This window comes from Hakea prostrata, chromosome 8 (assembly GCF_041222555.1).
Source record: "Hakea prostrata isolate BN-2017 chromosome 8, UWA_Hpros_2, whole genome shotgun sequence".
Taxonomy (NCBI): Eukaryota; Viridiplantae; Streptophyta; class Magnoliopsida; order Proteales; family Proteaceae; genus Hakea; species Hakea prostrata.
Window position 1 is genome coordinate 15,198,581 of NC_142607.1, and position 20,631 is coordinate 15,219,211.

The 20,631-nt window shown below is 37.4% G+C and overlaps 1 protein-coding gene across 1 annotated transcript; it reads right to left on the bottom strand.

The window, feature by feature from the left end:
* Positions 1 to 1,946: 1,946 nt before the first annotated feature.
* ORP1D (OSBP(oxysterol binding protein)-related protein 1D) lies at positions 1,947 to 15,590 on the bottom strand. Its single transcript, XM_089164776.1, has 8 exons — positions 14,542 to 15,590; positions 12,267 to 12,623; positions 10,996 to 11,083; positions 9,391 to 9,866; positions 6,831 to 6,986; positions 6,213 to 6,521; positions 4,469 to 4,813; positions 1,947 to 2,340 (listed from the first exon to the last, which is right to left on the bottom strand). Exons 1-8 carry the CDS (start codon positions 15,070 to 15,072, stop codon positions 2,167 to 2,169), a joined length of 2,436 nt encoding a protein of 811 aa, XP_089020902.1. The 5' UTR covers positions 15,073 to 15,590; the 3' UTR covers positions 1,947 to 2,166.
* Between the last annotated feature and the right edge of the window lie 5,041 nt (positions 15,591 to 20,631).

Genomic DNA, 20,631 nt, shown 5'->3' on the forward strand with positions numbered 1-20,631 from the left:
ACTAATCCTATAAATATTGAATTGAGAGTTTCAAGCAAACCCACTAATTTATCCAAAAATACCCAACTCAAGGTGCCCTGTTTTCCAAATTATGTTCTCTGCAAACTTTGCCCAAAGCACTTAAAATTCAGGAAATCTCCCTATCTAGAGTTCACCATCCTTTTGTTTAGTTGTTTTCAATGCATCAGCTTTCTAGGTTGGTGGCTGAGTTTTCCTTTTGGGTCAGCATCAGCTGCTCTTGTTTCCATACCCTCTTGGCCTTACACATTTCACTTTCATCCTTGAAGCCTTAACCAATGGATGAGCTGCTGCTTTGTCATTGTTAGGAAGATATGAGACAAAGCCACCTAAAAAGAAAGAAAGAAAGATGGAAAGGTGAAAAGGATTTAATGATTTTAACATGTCTCTTGAAACTTGAAATCCACTTGCATGAATGAATACAGAATCTACAAACAAACCAAACATTTTTTTATTATTATATAAAAGGCAGAACCCACATAGATCCACCGATCACTGGTTCCTTGTCTTCTTCTCAGGGGAGAACGGTGCTGATCCACAAAACCCATCACTGGTTCTGCTAAATTCAGGGTGGACACCCACACTGGCACACACCACATTCATGGAATATGTCTTAAGTTTTGATGAGCAGCAGCCATAAGTATTACTTGTTAGTGTTTTTGAACACAGGGTTCCAGTTTGTATAACTGAGAAACGTGGTCTGTCAAATGTTTCTTTGTTGATCAAGCAAGAAGAACAGATAAACAAACCATCTTAGTCAAGTTCACCACCTCCATGGCTCCATGCTTGACACCCTTACCAAACTCGTCTTTCTTGTTCTAATCCCAATTTAGGGGAAGATGACTCATGTCCTTTCACCACATGATCCCCTTTAATCTTTCCAAGTCTGAGACAGGAAACAACTAATAAACAGATAGTGAATGAGTCAAGAATCAATCCTATTCACCTTGTCAGATTCGTGTTCTTTAAATAAGATATTGATTTAGGCTGATTCAGCCTAAGATTTGCAGAATTTTATAGGTTAGGAACCTAACCTAGCCCAAGATTCGGACAATCTTGTAGGTTATATGGTAAACGAGTTTCTTGTGTGTGGGTGGCTATAAGCAGCAATTTATTATAATTGTTACCACTAAAGAAGAATCCAGCAATCTTTTTTCCTGCTGACATATGGCCATTTTGGGACCTTGTTTAAGGGAAATTGCTTGGGACGCTGCGCAATTAATGGCAGCACTGCAGCGAAGGACTGTCCATTTTCGAAAAATATGTTTTCACATTTTTGAGAAACGGACGGTCGAGATCTGGGCATTAATTTCCCAACACTAAAGTTGAACTTTTGCTTCAATCCTGTGCATTTAATGTGCAAGACTGTCAAACGAAACACTTTGGTCCATCATATCGAAATCTTGACCATTGAAATTCAACGGTCGCAAATGAAACCTCGACCGAAATTTTGACCGTCAAGTGCACTAAATACACATAACTGAAGCAATTTCAGGCTCTGTCTTCCAGAATAATGATCTTTTTGGTAGATATTGTAGAGAATATTTTGTGCAGATCCCCCACATTTGGATGAAGCTGTTAGTTGGTGATGCTTGAAATTGTTTTTTTCAGTCTGTAAAGCTTATACATTTTAATCTTCGACCAGCCTATCTGGACAATAGATCTAGTGTGGAATTTAAACCTACGAGATAGCTTCAGGCTTTGGGTTATTTCTTCTTTTTCCTTTCATTTATTTTCACTTTCCTTTCTGTTTAGCTTTGACTGTACAAAACATAAAGTTTCTTTCAACATCTCAAAGTTAACAGTGAACAGAGAAAGTGGCAAAAAACAAAAGATCTTTGAAATTTACACATGATTTAGATTCAGAAAAATCAAAAGCAGGAGTCCACATGATCTTAAATTTTATTTATTTATTTATTTTTTTTTTTTTTTTTGAACAGCACATGATCTAGATCAAACAGAGAAGCTGGTGGAGCATATGATCACATTTCCTAGTAGTTAAATTTTATTAAACCTGATTACCCTAAGAGCAGGCACAAGCAACTATATGTTGACTAAATATCAAAAGTATTCATCTTAACAGAAAATAATGATTCAGTTCCACAATAAATATGGGCAGAAGGTTGCTGCAGTTTGGAATAATGGAATCTAGCTTTCTTCTAAACATTGAGAAATATCACTGTTCTGTCCAAATATATCTGGAATCCCATCCCATTTTCCCTTCTCCCTCGTTTCCCAATATCCACCTGAATAACGATAACAGCCATCCTCATCCTTCCTGAACCATCTCGGCTGCCATCCTCTCTCCTGTAATTTCCTTGCCTGTGTGCCACAAATTACACAAAATGAGTAGCTGTAGATAGTTTTTTGAAGATTGCCCAAAAAAGAGAGTTCTTGGAAGGAGAAGGTTAAAAAATAAAAAGAAAGTAATGTTTAGCCAGTCTTTCTGATTATTAACAGATAGCTGCATCAGGATTGTATTGTAAGTCATGCTTGGGTCTAGTCGATTTCTTAGTTCAATTGTTTATCACAGAAGAGTGGGCTAAGGTACTTCTGTGCCCATCCATACATGGGACAGGCAACTTCAACAATGGAAGGAGTTGAAAACTGTCCGGAAATTCAGTAGCATTCTGAATATAAAATCATCTCATGCAAAGTTGGTCTTAGGGTAAAAATATCAAAAGCAATAGTCACACATGAAACGATGAAAAAAAGGAGGGAAAAGAAAAGAGAAGGGAGGAGCAGGGTTTTTTTTTTTTTTTTTTTTTTGGGGGGGGGGGGGGGGGGGTTGGCAGTGCATTTTCAAAAAAAGGCTTCAGCAGATCTCAATTAGAAAAAGAACTTCCTTCAGCAGATCTCAATTAGAAAAAGAACTTCAGCAGTGAACAATGGCGAACATCCGCTCGCTGCATTCCAGCAATGAATCACTTCCACAGCCTCCCAACAAGTGGGATCTTGAGCTGACTGAAAATAGAATGTATTTGAACATAACAAAATTTTAAATAACACAAGTACGCTAGACTATTTTGTTCACTACTTACTAAATCAAACTCTAAAGCATGAAAGGCATGCTTCACTTGATTTCACAATAGCTAAGTTAATGTTTTCACCAATTTTATATATATATATATATATATATATATATATATATATATATATATATATATATATATATATATATAATGTGTGTGTGTGTATTGAAAGAGTATGGTTTGTTTATGGTGATCCCAAACCTGAGAATGGTATAGAAGATTAAAAGAATAATGAATAGTGGTGAATGTGTCCCTGCTACTCTATGCCAGCAAGATAAGAAAACTTGTGATCAAAGATGCAACAAGCGCAGGATCATAGAACTAAACATTGTAAAAGCATGTTAACGAAAGAACATTAGGGATATACAGTATCGTGCTTTATTCTTATATAATTTGTTGAAGATTTGGAAGCGTACATGAATGTGACTCATGATGTTAAGATGAAAAGCAGTGCAAGACAACCAGGAGGAAGATTAGAATGAAATTGATGATGACTAGAACCAGCTAGGTCAAGGCTGTCAGATTAGTGTACTGGCATGGCAATGCTGATGCCACTTTTTTCCCCCTCCTCTTCATTATAAATGCAAAGCATTGGTGTAGAATATCTAAACATAATTATGGCAGCAAATATAGCACTTGAGATTTTTTTAAAAAAAAATTATCTTCTTTCAAGCATAACTATCTGAGATTTGATTATGAAACTCACAGTAAGCACATACAGGAGGCAGAAATACTCATATCACCTTTTTATTCAAGATACAGAAATATGATTGAAGTGGGTGCGAATAAAGTCAAATTTTGTTTTCTTTTTCTTATGGGAACTTGATTCATACACACTAGTTTCATTTCTGGACACAGACCCCTAGTTCCCTGCTCACATGTCAACCAGGAGCCCAATGAGAGTTTTCCAAGAGGAAAATAAAGCTTTGAAATTCAAGGGTATAGGAGAATGCACTGTAATGGTCAGAGTCCCGTAGCTGTACACTGGCATACATGAGGAAGCATGCCAACGTACTAATGATCAAACTAGGCCCTGCAGCTATAAATGTGGCTACCAGACTATGATCTATCCATCAAACATTCAGAATAGCTGCACCATCTATAAAGTGAACATTTAGAGTGCGCATATAGGAAAGGTTCTTAAAACAGCCACATAAGAACCATTTTCCTTTCTTTCTTTCATTTTTGTGGGGAAGGTGGGGGGAAGCATAGGTGAAATTGGAGACTTCTTTTACACCTTAATGCTAGAGGAGTACCTCCAGCATTAAACCCTAGTTGCAAACTTATTTAGGTTACCAAAGTCATGGCTACCATCAACAATCTTTACTTCTGCAGATAAGCAGATCCATGCTAAGCTGAAAAAAACGCATCAGAGAGTTACCTGTCTATTAGCATGGAAAAACGCATCAGAGAGTTACCTGTCTCTGTGACTGCTCAAGCCTAAGCTTCTCTTCATTTGCCAGTTCATATTCCCCATTCTCTAAATGTCTCTGGTCCGGTCTGAGTCTCGAATCAGTCGGAGGCAACTTTTCACTTAGGCCAGATGTCAACTCATTCAAGGAAATTGCAAAAGGAGTGAAGTTGTATCGTGTCTGGTTAACAGATTTGTCTCGTTCCCACAGTAGCACAGCTTCTGACATGGGATCATACCCTTTTGGCTTTGTAGTTGGATCCCCCAATACATAATACATTGCTTCATCCCACTTCCCAATCAACATTGCCACCTTTTGTCCAGTCCTGTTATCTTGCACAAATCCTTGCACCTGCATGTTCACAGTTGTATCTTGAGTTATTTCTCTTAAGCTTCACAACATGACCGTCGTGACAGATTTTCCAGTAAGCAAACTTGTTCCACCAAGCAAGTATAAACTGTAAAGTTATCCAGAATATATCGCTGGACTAATTATCATGTGATCCAACCCCATTAAAACAATTGGTATACATAAGGAAGCAATAACCAAATGCCATAATTGGAAACTCATTCTGAGCTCATAGGTTGACTTATACCAGCAATAGAAATCCTGGTTTTATATTCAGAAAATGGACGAATTAACAAATTGTTAGTGAATCATGATAATCTGACAGACAATAAAATAAATTTGTCCAGGACTACACCTTAGTTATAAAAATAATAATAAAACAATAATAATAATAATAATTAATAAATAAATAAACAAAAATTCTAAGAGGGTCATAGTGTATACAGCCCTGCAGAGACTCAGAGAGGCTGTTCTAGATTTGCATCATTGACCATAAGGTCACTATAGAGCAACCTTACCATTGCAACAAGGCATCTTCACCATGTAAATGGAAAATGTAGGGCATAAATTTAATTAGACATCAATTCATGTTAAAAAGGTTACTTTCAGCTTTGGTAAGGGGATAAAACCAATGTGAGATGTCTTAAAAAGCAGAGTACGAATCAGTTACATATCAATAAATCTAATACCACTGCTTTTCCCGGACTAGTGAAATTATACCCACATAACCATGATTGAAGACCAGCTGTCAAACTTATTAGGAAAGTACTTCCCAATAACCATTCACCTACCACTACCAGTTGTATGATATATCATTACAGCAGCAAACAATGTTTAAATGACAATTATCCTCACTGGATGCTCTCAACCACCTAAGCAGTTGAGTTCTGGTTGGCTATCCTAGCCGCCCAAAACCAAAAGCAATATGAACCAGAATCAGTTCTGAATTTTTTTTTAATATGGAATAACTTGAATGCGGATGAGTTCTACTGCACTGTCCCTTGCTCACATCAAATGTCAACCCAAATGCTAAGTGAGGTAAAGGTTTAAAAGATTTAGGGGTTAAAAGGGTACACAGAGATCCATGCCAACAAAGTCACAGACGTTATTAGTTTGTGTTAAACCCTAAAATTTGGCGTGTCAGTAACTTTATAATCTTAACCTTGTCCTCTCTGCTAATTTCAGAATAGACGTGTCAACCATCCAGGTGGCACAATAAGAGAGGCACAACACAAAGCCCATCCTGATTGGGCCTCACAAAAGAATTATCATATCAGCGTTACTTGTATCCAAGGGCAGGAAGTGTTCCCAGATGAGAGCTTTACTAGGTGTAGAATCCAGGTTGGGGATATAATATTGAACTCTCCTACGATAAGCTGCTTAATAGTTAATAATCAAGTACCTGGTGAGGTGTTCGATCAATGATAGATTGCTCCTTGAACTTGAGCTTGCAGGAGTAATTGCCACTGCCCTTAATACGCATGGTTCCATAGTGGTCACAGTAGATTTTACCAAGTATGATGTTGTATATAGAAGTGGTGACCTTGCTCCACTGATATGTTTCCCCATCTTCAAACTGAAGGGTAAGGACTCCAACAGGATCAAGCTGGATTGAGCGGCCCCAGAACTTGCCTTTTAGATTAGAGTCTGCCCAGAATTTCCAGCCTCTGCCATCGCAGTGGCAAGCAACAATCATCGGGTGGTGACTCACCTGAAACATAGCCACTTCATCAAATTACCACAGATGCTATTTGCAAGAAAAAAAGATTCTCACGTAGACAAGATATGATTGTATTCCTGGTCTCACACAGAAATGGCTCAGCAACAATTTCTTACTTACTAGAGCAAAGGACAGCACTACTAAATGAAAAGAACATACTAAAGAAGAAGAGGCAAAAAAATTTGATAAGCACTTGGATATTTTACATTATCTGTTTCAGTAGAAGTAGAGTAACTTGATAAATCACTCGAAAGGAAGAAATCTACAGAAGGTCAAATGAATTGAGAAAGGGAAGTAAACCTTTTCAGAGAAGAAGCGGAGTCCTTTGTCTGGATAGTCAGCCTCATATGTCTCTCCTAGCAAAGGGTTAAAAGGCTTACACTGCCGACCTTCTGTTGAAGCATAGCCAGAGACAGCAAAAGCCGCAACGTTCAGAATCCTCATCAAACTATTCTCCTGAAAGACATAAAACCAACTGAAACCTCAGTCATGGCATTCAACTAGAGGCAGCCATGACCCATCTCGCCCAATGTTACAATGATCTTACAAAGAAATAACAAATATTCTTGAACAACAATTATCTGCAAATTCTACTACCATAAGTTGAATTTGTAATCCAAATTCCAAATCATACCATGAAAAACCAAGAAGAGATGAAATGGTTAGAATCTCAGTATTAGATATCAAAAAATTTATGCACAAAATTAAAGGATGCCAAATCACAGATGCGTATCCAGTGCATGAGGCTTCCACCAGGGTGTGGTCTGGGGAGGATCATAATGTAAGCAGCTTTACACCTGCTTTTGCAGAGAGGCTTTGGAAACTTGAACCAGGGACCACAATACCTAATCCCAAAGGTTATGAAGAAAAAAGGACTGTAAGCTAGCACACATCCAGCTCTTGCATTGTCCCAAAAGATTTCTTTTTTCTTTTCTTTTTTGGGCACAATGAGGTGACTCCTAGAGTCAAACCCATATCTTCATGCTGGAAACCCAATCTTTTACCAAAGCACCCCTCTATCAAGAAAATGTATACACAAAAGGTAACCGAGAAGAAAGAGACTGAGGGTCCTTACAGGTGAAAGGTGGTGGATACTATAATAACTAATAAGGCTGCAGATGGTTAATGTACTCTATATAGTTCTAATCTCACGCAGGATATTTGGAATGGAGACCAGCAGAACTCCACAAATTAGAGCCACAATGAGACTGCTAAGCACTACATACATGTTGACACTGCTGCCCAAACAAAAACTATTTCCATGGTACATGAAACACCAGCATCAGAACATCAAATAGGCCACAGAAGAAAATTATGCAAATCCATGTGCAATACAAATGCATGCCTAGCCCCCTGTATGCTTAAAACAATTATTTTGTCCTCTTCATATCGCTAAAATAACTAAGTGATTATTCGGAAAATATAAAAACAATTATTAAACAAGCCAAGAATATGTAGAAAATATAATATAAATTAATTAGTTATAAAAACATCCAGAATTGATCTCCTCCCTAATGAAAAACCAAGAAACAACTCAGGCTTATCCCAACTAAATGGATCAACAACAATAAGGATTGTTGCCTCCGATCAGCACTATTCCAAGTCAAACTTGATATGCAGTCTATACCATGCATGTCTTTCCTCACCTCCTCCCCTATGGCCATTTTAGGTCTGCTCCAGGCTCTTTTTGTTCCTTCAATCTGAATCAAATCTGGACTGAAGCATCCAAAGGCCTCCTTTGAACTAGGCCATACCACTTCAAACAACTTTCTTATAGCTTATCATGTACTAGAGCTACTCTCATGTTAGCTCTAATACAAATTTGCTGTATGATATGTTTCAAAGTACTTGAAATTGAAGATGCTGAAGGGTATCGAGTTTATCAGTTCAGCATGAATACAAATGCACAAGTTTCATTGAATGTAATCTGCCTGGTCCTGGTTATCTAGTCAATAACAAAGAAACCCTAAAAAGGAGAAACCAACACTTCATTTATATATTCACTTCCCAAACCAAGGGTCAGAAAATAATGAAACGGTCAATTATCCACCAAATAATGAATGCAAGGTCTACCTGCTTCTATTTCTAGATATCTATTACCTTCCTTTTATGATTGCAACAATCGACATTCTTCACGTTTTACACCACCATGCATTCATGGTATTTAGAATAAAATAAAAGCTGCATCTTGGCCAGTGAATGTCTATTTTCATATTATGAACAAGAAGAGATTTGTGGTTAGCAAGTGTTTGGCAATGGTTAGGGTTACACCATAAGGATGGAGGTTATGGCTTGAAACATGGACACGGCCTCTCCATGAGATGGGGCAAGGCTGTGTAAATTTTTTCCCCTCTGAGACCCTGCAGTAGCAGGAGCTTTATGTGCTCAAACGCTCTTTTTAACCAGAAGGGGAGGAAGAACAAGGGAGTTACTGCTCAAAAAGCCTTGTCGACCAGCGACTATGACAAAATGCAATTGTTAGTTTGGAATATAGAAAATCACGCAACTCAGTAGCCAGTAGTAGGTGTAATCATTTGCAACAAATTTCAGCAAAAAGAGTCTGTCATCAATGTCTCCACTGAGATGAAATATACATCGAAAAAAGGTAAACAGTAAAAAAAAAATTGCAAGGGTACATCAGGGCTGATATGCTCGACTTAAGACTATATAACACACTCAAAAGCATTGGGGGGGGGGGGGGGGGGACTACAATAAATAACAAAGAAATTGTGAAAACCAAAGGTCACATGTACAATGAATGCTTAGGCCAAAATACTAACTACCTGTATTAAAATGAAACAAGCAGATCATGCTTTAAGTAACTGCTTTGCCACAAAGAAAGCACAGCTGAGGACCTGACCTGGTTGCCCCATTCCAATGCTCGATCAACCAGGTAAGAATACTCCAAATCCTCAAAGCACTTTTGCAAAGAAGAAAGTGGTTCATTGAAGTAGACAGGAAGGCAAACTCCAGATAGATCTTTTCCAATGTTTTCTTTGATTATCGACCACAGGCCAACAGGCTTCTCTTTTTCTTTCGGTTCCGGCAACCTGTCCCTTCTTTTCACATAGGGGTATTCAATGGTCTTGATCTCAACATCAACCTCAGATGTATGTTCTAGAAAGCAGAAATCCTTATCATATGTCAAATTACAAGCTTTCCCCATATTCTCTCTACTACGATAGGATGCACTTCTTAGAGACTCCGAAGACAGGAAATCCCTTGTATCAAAATATATTCCATCATCTTCATCTGTTTCAGCATCTACACCATCTTGACTCTCATTATCAGGATCAAAATCACTTAAACTACATTCTGACATGATCGAATGGAAATCTGTGGCATTCACAAGGAGGTAGAGAATTAGGAAAATCATTAAACTTCCAAGAATTTTAAGCAGAATTTCAACATGTATTTTCCAAGCAGATTTCCAGCAATTGATGACAAAAACATTTTCATCCTAAATCCATCTGAGTGAATTGATGAGCATGAACTTATGGAAGGGTGATAGACTTCACAAAAAAGATCTTTATGGGCAATCCTAAAACCCCTCCATGTGGACTGGCACTGGCAAGGATAACCATGAACTTATGGTAGCAGGATGGGCCTAAGAAAATCAAAACCTCCCATTCCATGTAGAATGAAGCCTATGTTATCTGTTGCTTCTTTGAAAAACTAATACCATCTGTCCCACAAAGAATCTCAAGTTTGACAATTCTTGCATTTTAAGGAGAATAGTTACTTAAAAATATTTTCTAATCTTACGAAAATGTGCTTCATACGTTTCCTTCAACTCCACTAAATTCTCCTTCCTCTCTCCTATTTGCTGCATAAGGTTTTAGTAGAGGCATAAAGTAGCAGTTCAGCACTACATGTTATGGGTAATATGGAGGAGAAATTAAACGTCCAAACTACCACTCATACACACCAAACTGTCCTTAAACGGTGGTTTCAAATTTCTCTAAATAATTATCAAATTTGCAAGAGGAAAAAAAGGGCATACCCAGTGCCGAAGCTCCCACACTGTGGGGTCTGGGGAAGGGACTTTCTAGGCAGCCTTACACCCCTGCTTTTTGCAGAGAGGCTGATTCGAACCCGCAACCTCCAGCACACAATGGAGAGACTCCACCATTGGGCCAGGCCCGCCCTTCTATCAAATTTGCAAGAGGAAAGAACTTAAAATAGCATCCTGACATTTTTTTATCTGATCACCAGCAACAATGATCTAGTAGCAGAATTCTCAGATAAAGGGATAATCATGCACCCATAAAAGAAAAGAATTTTGACCGAAAGCTGGCTCAGCACAATGGTTCATTCTGTCTAAATCCATCCTTACCCTCAAAATAACATGAACTTGAAGCACCAACCAGTTTGAAAAGTTGATGAACAAATTGTTAACATATCACTGCTGAAATAAAAGAAAGGATGGCAAAGCATGCAATTGATATTTAAAAGCATCACTGACCACTAAATCTTCCATTTCCTTGTCCAAAGTATGATTCTCGCTCCTTTGTTTCATCCACTACAGTTCTTTCCAGCTCTACTTTTTCTGTCTGCCAAAAAAAGGACAAAAATGAGTCCCTCCATACAGGCATACAGCAGCTCTTATATATTCTGCTTTGGTAGGATCTCAAAAGAAAAATCAGAGATACAATCCAGTGCGAAAATGTCAAAATACATTATACAACCAGAAACATCAACATTTTCAAAACCAGCTCACCATTTCTAAAAAAGTATAATGAAGATGGAAGAACTGCAAACTTCTCAATATTTTGCAAACGTGTGTTATGCATGCCAACAACTCATGTCTTCATACAATATGCATTTTCAAGTTTGCGATTAGGCCTTTCATCTAATTTTTATATTACAGAATTGGAAAATTGTATCGCACTCATCCACTTTCCTCGAGTTGGGAAATTGAAAGTTCGGTTGAATTTTGGAGAGTTTCTGTGAAGCACAGCAACATGATAGGGGAATGAAATATGATCCAGCAGACATGAGGGACATTTTTAAAAAGATAGCAGCTAATCAGATCTGTCACTCGACATATTAGAGGCATAAAATGTGCCTAAATGTCAAGACATAGAAAGTCATCAGATTATCCCCATGCTGACTAACAAGGACTAGCAGTCCATTCAGAGAGCAGCAGAACATGATAACTGTGTACACCTGGTGCAACGGTAAGGGTTGGTAAATTGTGGCAAAGTGGTCATGGGTTTGAATCTATAAACAGCTACTTTCGGAAAACAGGGGTAAGGCTGCAAAAGTACAATCCTCCCCAGAACCAGCAAGGGGTGGGGCCTTGTGGACTGCATACACCCTTTTCAGACTCCAGAAGAACAACACATTTCACTACAGCAGAATAGCAGAGATCTCTCACATTAGGATTGCTTACAGATCCATTGGTCTTCACTGATGGATGAGGATGATTCTAGATTTGCACTGGGTGGTTATCATTGAATGTTGACAAAAATATACAAACAAATCAATGAACAAGTAAACAGACTAAGCACTCAGACATGTCAGATGGACATGAGTTGAAATGCCTGAATAGATTTAGTCAACCAATTGACTGGTTTGTAATCAAATAGAACCAATCTGAATACAATCCGGTAGTCTTCTATCAGACAAGAATGTAATATTAATGTTCTCATAATGGATCTCGACATTCCTTGTTTCCTCCTCCTACAGTACTAATGCGTCCAAAGAACAAAATGAGCAGTGAAAGAGAAATACCTCTAATTGTCTCAAAGTGTCTAGGATGATAACATGTTTATGTTGAAGAGCCTTTAACTGATTTTGCAACTGCGAGAGTTCAGAAAGCATGATAGATTCACAGTCCTTGATGACTGCTTCATTCAGCCCTTCCTGCAGTAACCGTGATCTTAGCTTCTCAGTTGAAACAACAATATCTTCAGAGGTTGAAAAGTCACTGCTTGTCAGAACTCTGGGAAAACGATCTTTGGCAGCCACAAGTGCCTCGATCCACGTGGCCCTGTCCTCTCTTGACGAACACCGCAAATGAAGAGTTTTGGTGCCTGAGAATATGGAAAGCCTTCTATCATCTGACTTACTTGCACGAATTGAAGATACCTGCATGGTGTATTATTTAAGTCTTACAGACTACACAGAGTATAAGTGTCAAAAATAAAAGAAATGCAAATGTATAAAATCAAACATGCCTGATATTTCCAAACCCCATCCACTTAACTCCTATAATTCATAACTGCATTAATCATACTCCAATAGCCTTTTCTCCAGTATTTGCCTCTCTTTGCTTCCCAAGTTTCACTTGAAGGATCGCCAACATCAGGCAAAATAAAATCCCTTTTATAGTTTATCTTACTCACAAATATTAAAATCGAACATCTATAATATTTTGCAGCAGAAAAATGGTTGCTACTCTCTTGTGTATGCAACCAACAGATATGTTGAGCCAAACAGAAACATTACAAATCTATAGTACATACAACCTTTGGCGTCTCTTTCCAACAACCCAGAAATATAACAAGGGGAGACTATTTCAATAAGATGAAGTCTAATTTATCTTTTCAAAGTTGGATTTTAATATTTGGATGGCAAGGACCAGGTACAAAATACCTCTCAAAACAAGGACCAAGAGATAAAGATCAAAGAGGAATTGGCCTCTGCAAATCCAGATTACGTCCTAACCCAACATAAGCTTTACCAGATGAACCTCAGCAAATCCCAATAAAATATGGTCTTAACACTATTCCTCAATTCCTTGCTCAGAGGTCGGCACACTTCTGGCACGGCAGTGGCAGCCTCCTGTATAGAGGCAGTGAGACCAAGGAGGTCTCAGGTTTGAGCATCCATCCCTCCACACCTTTCCCCCTCCCCCACTCCCCGCCCTTATGATTGGGTTGATGATGACCAAAAAAATCCTTGCTCAGAGAATGTACTTTTTCCTTTCTTTTTTTCATTTTTTTGGTGAGGGTGAGCACATTTTTTTTCCTTTTCCAACAAACATTGTCTTGCATATTTGCATTGGTTTGATAGCTGTACAATTCCCATATGCCAAATCTGCCTCAGTTTCATTCTCCATCAAGCACACGTCAAGAAATTATCAAATGGAAAAATTTAAGAATAAAATAAAACATATCATAATGCACACAAGCTGAAACCCACTTAGCAGAGAGGTTGTTTCCTGTCTTGAACCTGCAACAACCTTAACCATACTTGTCACGGCAGCACCCTGGCATCCAGGTGCTTTGGTCGGTATGGGCACCTTGATTGCCTAGGTGGGCGCTTGGATGTCTTGCTCACCTAGTTAGTGTTGCCTTGTATGTTAGCCCTTGCATAGGTGTTGTGACAGCTATGACCCTCACATTATTCCCAGGCACATCCCTAAATGATTATATTTTACAGAATTAGCAAAAGTATTCAATGAGAAATTCCAACATGCTCCCATGATAGACTTACTTATTCTACTAATCGTTTAATGTTAAACCCATGTCAATGCTCATAGCAAATTCATATATCTAGATATCATCTAAAGATAATGGATATCCAACACCCACCCACAAAAAAAAAAAAAAGAAGCAAAAAATAAGGAAAAATATGAAGTGAGGCACATGCACATAAAGTAGCATTAGGAAAGAAAATTAAGGTAGAAGGAAATCCTCGTACGACTTCATCTTCTATCCTAAACTGTTTGGCCTTAATGCCTCGACTCTTTTTTTTTTTTTTTTTTTTACTCTCTTTTGTTGCAGGGGGTGGCCTTAATGCCTAAAGACGTGTATATTTTCTTTCTTATTTTTGATAAATTATCCAAACATATCAAGATAGTGACTACAAAACTTTAAATTTTGTATAATGAACTGGAAATCTATCAAGCTCCAGAACAAATCAAAAGAGACTCATCTTAAGTTTCTCCTACAAAGTAGAAACGGATTTCTTATTTTAGCTAATTTATACAGTATATATATTTTTTTCTCATTTCAAAAGAAAAAATCGTAAAAGAGAAAATGAAAAAATATATATATCAGACCTTCAAGTGAATCTCCCCGAACGGCTTCCACTGTTTCACGGATCCAAGGGAGGCACTTCCGGAGTTGCTCTTCCGCATATATCTCAACGAATCCTCTCCAATCACCTTAACTCCCTTCTCTCTTCCACTAATCGAGATTTTGTCCGGCCCATGTACCTTATAATAGGAAAGCACCCCATCCTCGAGCACAAACCACCTAGATCTCCATCCCTTCCCGTAATTTACCCACTTGTAAAGAATCCCAGCTACGCTGCCATTCGCAATGCTGCTAACGCAGCAGCCCTTGGAAAAATCTCTTCCTTCAGCCCCTTTCTCTTCCATCTCATGATTCGCCGTGACAGAGGTTGCATTATCAGAATCAGTACCCAAAGACGAAACTTGGGTAGACAAACTCTGTTTGTTCGAACCGAGTCCCACATTTCTAACAGAGCTATCTAACCCTACCGGTGGCTGTGTAGTGTGATTTGTTATTGCAGGGTTACCACGATCTCGATCGATCGAAACAGGAGCAATGCAGCAGAGAGGATTCATCTCAGCTAAAACAGATCAATTAATCGTGTAATCGAAACAGCAAAACAAAAACTTCTCCGGATCCTGTCTCATCTGATCGGATTTGCTCTGGAAATGCCGTTGCGGAAGAACACCGATCTCCAGTACATCTCAACATGCGATAAATCTTGGATTGAGGAAAGTAGAGATCGATATCTGTACTCTCTGCTGGAAAAAAATACCCGATCGGAGACGAAGAGAGTCAACCCAAGGAAATTTGTGGAAAATGACATAAGAACGCAACTGTGTGAACAAAAAGGAGTGGATCAGCACAGATGGGTTTGAAAGGAGAGAAGTGAAGGAGAAAGGTACAGCTATTATCCTCTGTTGTCACAGTCCATAGCAATTAAGCTTTGCAGTTGCAGACGATTAAGATGTGAGAGCTGCCGTAAAATCTCCATTAAAGCTGATCAGTGTGCTGCTGCAGTAGCAGTGCAGTGTGAACTTTGAAACTAGAAGGGAACGTAGAAGGTGAAGAGTCTGTGAGGCCAGTCACATAAAAATAATTGCTTAGAACAAAAATAAATAAAGTGTGGCGTGGGACCCCTACTGCCTGCTAGGTCCGCAATACTACTTTGTTTTGCTTAATTGGTGCTTTCAAGACACTGGGGTAACCATGGGGCATAGAGGAAGCGTAGGTTAAGCTTTTAAGCGCATTAATTTTCTGATTCGAAACGTAATGAGTGCGAAGATTGCTATGTGCGCATCAGGTAGGTGTGGGGCCAAAAGAGAATCAGGTACTTTAGTGGGGTAAAATCTTTTATGTGGTCCCTTCGAATCATATTTTGTAAAAAGGCATCTGATATACGGACCCGGCCTAAAACTATCGATTTTCTAACTACTGCAATTAAAGATCGATTTCGTCAATTCCGGTTGGAATCGGTTGGACCGGCCCATATCTCGATTCTTGGTTTTTTTTTTTGGGGAAATTTATCGATGGTGAGATTTTAAAAAATATTTACTTAATAAGATATTAAAAAAAAATTACTCAAAAATACTTTTGAAATTAATTATCAAATCTCGAATTTTGTGATCATTTTTTTTAGGAGGAGAATCAGGTAATTTTCTGTGCTCTCCCAACAGCTTTACAACCACAAACTATGTGGAAGCCCATAAATAATAAAATAATAAAATAACTTATTCTTTTTTAATTCATCTCTCTAATCCTTTGGAACCCCTGTAATTTAGAAGCACATCAGGGGAGTTGATCCAGACTCGTACTTTAGTAGGCCAAAATCTATTCAATGGTACCATTGAACTAGAGAAGTACACCAGGGGAGTTGATCCAAACTTGTACTTTTTTTTTTTTTTTGGTATAAAGATATACTAAGCAAACTGAGACACAAAGACTGGGGAAGGAACATGCTCCTTTAGCCAGCAAGTGGAAATTGGCCAATCCAACGCAGTCTCAAGCGTTAGGGCCGCCTGAGCCAAAGAGTGAGCCACAGTGTTGGCACTCCTTGGAATAAAAACAAAATCACAAGATATGGGTGCTTGAGCTAAATTCCTTATATCCGATATAACATTCATCAAGTATGCCGGAACCCGAAGCGATGGTTGGGATAGTAGTCGCACACGCAAGGCAATCGATTCAAAGTCACAGAAGCAACTTCAATACTTCCAAAGCCAATTAATCCCCAAGCTCTCCAACGCCCCGCCAAGACAGTGGCATAGATGTTGCCGCTATTGGGTCACCTCTCCAATCCCTTGCTATGAATCCAATCCCACTACTATTGTTTGTCCTTAGAGCTGCATCTGAGTTAATTTTGATGAAACCTCTGTCCGGTGGACTCCATGACAGCTTAACCCCTTGATCCCTGCTTTGAGTACCAACATGACCAATAATAGTTGGATTCAATGGTCCAATTGAACCAGACTTTGGAAGAAGGCATTTAATCCATATCTCTATTCTTGGATTTTCTTTAGGGCTTGTTTGGTTGCATGAATCATGAATCTGAGAATTATATCCGTTTGGTTGTAAAAATCTCTAAATCCATGAAATCTAGAGACTCACATTTTTACACTAAAAAACGTGAATCTGTAGATTTATGGGTAAGGGGTGAAATCCAGAGATTTCAAAAAAAGCTATACATTTTCACATTCACAAAAATCACGTCGATCAAATAGTTTTTTAGGATGAATACACAAATTTTATTCCACAACCAAACATCTAATTTTATAAATTATAACTCCATTGGATTTGAAATCTATAAATTTGAAATCTCTAGATATTTGAAATCTCCAAACTCATGTAACCAAAACAGGCCCTTAAAGTCTTATAATGAAACTCGAATGATAAGACACACTGAGAGTTACAAAACATAAGATGTTGACTCTAAAATTGTCAGAATATTGAAGGAATTGACAAATGACAAGTACTTCTCATAAATTTTTTTATATAAGACTTGAAGGTAATTTTGAAAGTTCATGGTAGAATATTAGTTAGACGGGAAAAAATTATCACGAAATTTAGAGTTCAGTAATCATTTTTAAAAATAGGATCTATGTGAGTAAAATATTTTTTTAAATATCTTATTAGGAATCTTTTTAAAATCTGATCATTTGGAAAAGAAAAGGAAAAAAAAAACTTTTCTTTTTTCTTTCTTGATCTGCTTCATCAACTCTAAGTCACATTAGATTGTCCTTTATCAAGATCCATAACAAATACATATTTCCGAAAGAAAACAATTAAATTTGGTTTGCAGCTAAATAATTTTATAGACATGCTTTTAGGTTTGAATATTACCATTGCAATTGTTGTAATTACTGTAGTTGTTTCTACCAAACAAAATTAAATTACTTTTTAGTTGTTGGGCCCATAATGGGAGACCCAACTCTTGTCTTTTTTTTTCTTTTTTTTTTTTTCCAAAAACTTTTGTCATTGTAAATAGATTTTTCTTTGTCATATTTAATGTAGTCTGTCGTATCTTTTTTGGTGAAATAATGTACTTTGTTGTATGTGGTGGTGTTTTTATATAAATGAGACGTTAAATCCAAAATTTTGAATATTGTTTGGTAAAAAAATCTTTAACTGACCCGGATGAACCTCATTAAAAAAATTAAAAAAATAAAAAAAAAAATTCACGGCCCCTTTAAGAATAATGTGAGATATGAAATGTCTATTTTTTCCTTCGGAGGATTGAACTTGAACTCTCCCTACAACCTTGATGAATATAGTATCGGATATCCGTCAGTTATCCATGGCCCCTATTTCATGTAATTTAGCTTTTATTCCAAGGAGTGCCAACTCTGTGGCTCACTCCCTGACCCAGGAATCCCTGTCGCATGAGGCTGCGATAGATTGGCCTATTTCCACTTGCTGGTTAAAGGACTCTATTCCTTCTCCAGCCCTTGTGCCTCTTTCTTCTTAATCAATGTTTCTACCCAAAAAAAAAAACTTGAACTCTCCACAAAAAAGCATTAGTCAATATTGAGTTAAACTTTGAGGGTGCCCATCATTATTTTATTATAATACTCATTTTTTAATGTAATATATTTGTCATTAGTGGTACACTTGATACTCCTAATGTATACAAGATTTTCAAACACATATTTTTGTATTTGTTATAACTGTTTTCTACCCATTTTATGTCTATTATGTCTATGTTTTGTAGTCAAATGGTATCGATGTAATTATATATTTGAAAAAGAAAGAAATAAAGAAAAAGAAAAAAACACTATGATGAACTAGTGATGAAAATTTCAACAAGCTGATTACTTGTATGCAAGGTTTAAAGTATCCCACGATACCATATGATACTAGCCGATACGTATCTATATTTGACCCAACTGATACGATACATCTCGATACATCTCTCTATTAAATTATATTAAAATACCTTAACTATGGCGATACAATACTCAATACAAGACTATACGTCTCTTAAAATCATCTGACCAATACGATACTCGATACCGATACTTTAAACCTTGCTTGTATGGAATAATGTCTGGCCAAACCGTGACGATAATAGTGTTGCTCTAATGGCGCATATCTGGAACATTGTTTCTAGATAAAATTCTTGCTGGTTTAGGGTTGTTAATTCCAAATGGCTTTAGGATAGTTTTATTTGGTCAATTATTTTTTCTTTTTTTGGTAACAAGTTTCATTAGACCGGGGCAAAAACCGAGGATATAGTTAAGGATAAAGGCCAAATTGTCGAGCCTACAATTGACAGCGCCTTCATGGCTAGGACATGAGCAATTACTATTTTAAAGGTCAACTCCTATCCACTCTCAGTTTTTTGGTTTCCTCAAATCTATCTCTAGCTTGAAAGAGAGGACGATCAAAAGCATTAGACCCCTCATTTATTCACTTACATTGAAAGGGATGGTATTTGTTTTTTCTATTATTTTTCCAAACATTTGCTTTGGTTTTACTTACATGAGAATAAACCCAAATATGCAGCGGATCAATATGCACAACTAATATCAATGTTAAGTTGGATACAAAATAAACTCTCAATAATTAATACAACAACTTAGAAATGAAACTCCCAAGAGATACAAAAATAACTCATGGCATAGCAAGAACAACAGCCATGAAATGATCTCACTTGATTCATATGCCACCTATGAGTCAACTAGCACTAGAAGGCCAGCCAAAAGCTAAGAAGCCTTCAAACAACTGATAAATCCACCACAAGAGCCTCAAACTAGAGGCAGTAGAGAGTCACGAATATGAAACCCTAAACCCTCATTTGGGGGTTTATAATTACAGCAAATGAAAAGACTAAAATGTCCATCAAGACACGTTAAACATAACACATATCTCTTATAAAATAGAATGACATAAATGCCCCTGCTATAGAGATATTCCAACAACCTAATAACAATCTCACAAACAAACAAAAAAACAAATCTAGCGCGATAATACTGAAGTGTTTGAGCTATTACCCTTGCCTAGGCAAAAAAAGATGGCCAATTGATATGATTCTCAAACTTATCACTTTCACATTAGAAACCCAAAATACATGTTTTGGCCACTTCAAATCACAAATCTTCCTTCATTTACCTAAGCGATGTGTAGAAATATAAGCAGGAAAATCTTTAATCTCCTACTAGAGGACCTATGTATGTGTAATCCACTATGTATAAAAAAATATATATGTAATCTAATCCCGAGGGTTGGTTTAATGGAAAAAGACAAATGCTTCCATATAAGAGGTCAAAGTTCTAATCTCTTTGAGGCCAGAGGTGATTTATGTCTATATTAATTATATAAAAATTCTCCAAAGATATAATTGAGGTGCACGTAAGAATAAGAAGAAGGAAGAAAGAAGGAAGAAAATGCATATGTGATATTATTATTTAATAACGGTTAGAAGGGGGAAGGAGAAAAGAAAACAAAGAAGGTGACGTTTGGAAGACAAGAAAAAGAAAAGCCAATGGTGTTATATATCGCTTTTGGCACATATCACAGATGTGAAAGTGAAACTACCCGCGGTTGTAGATTATTTTTTTTTTGGAATGAGGTTCATCCGGGCCAGCTTGCGCGCACCACGATTACATTCTCAAAGCGTTTTTTATATAATTAATATA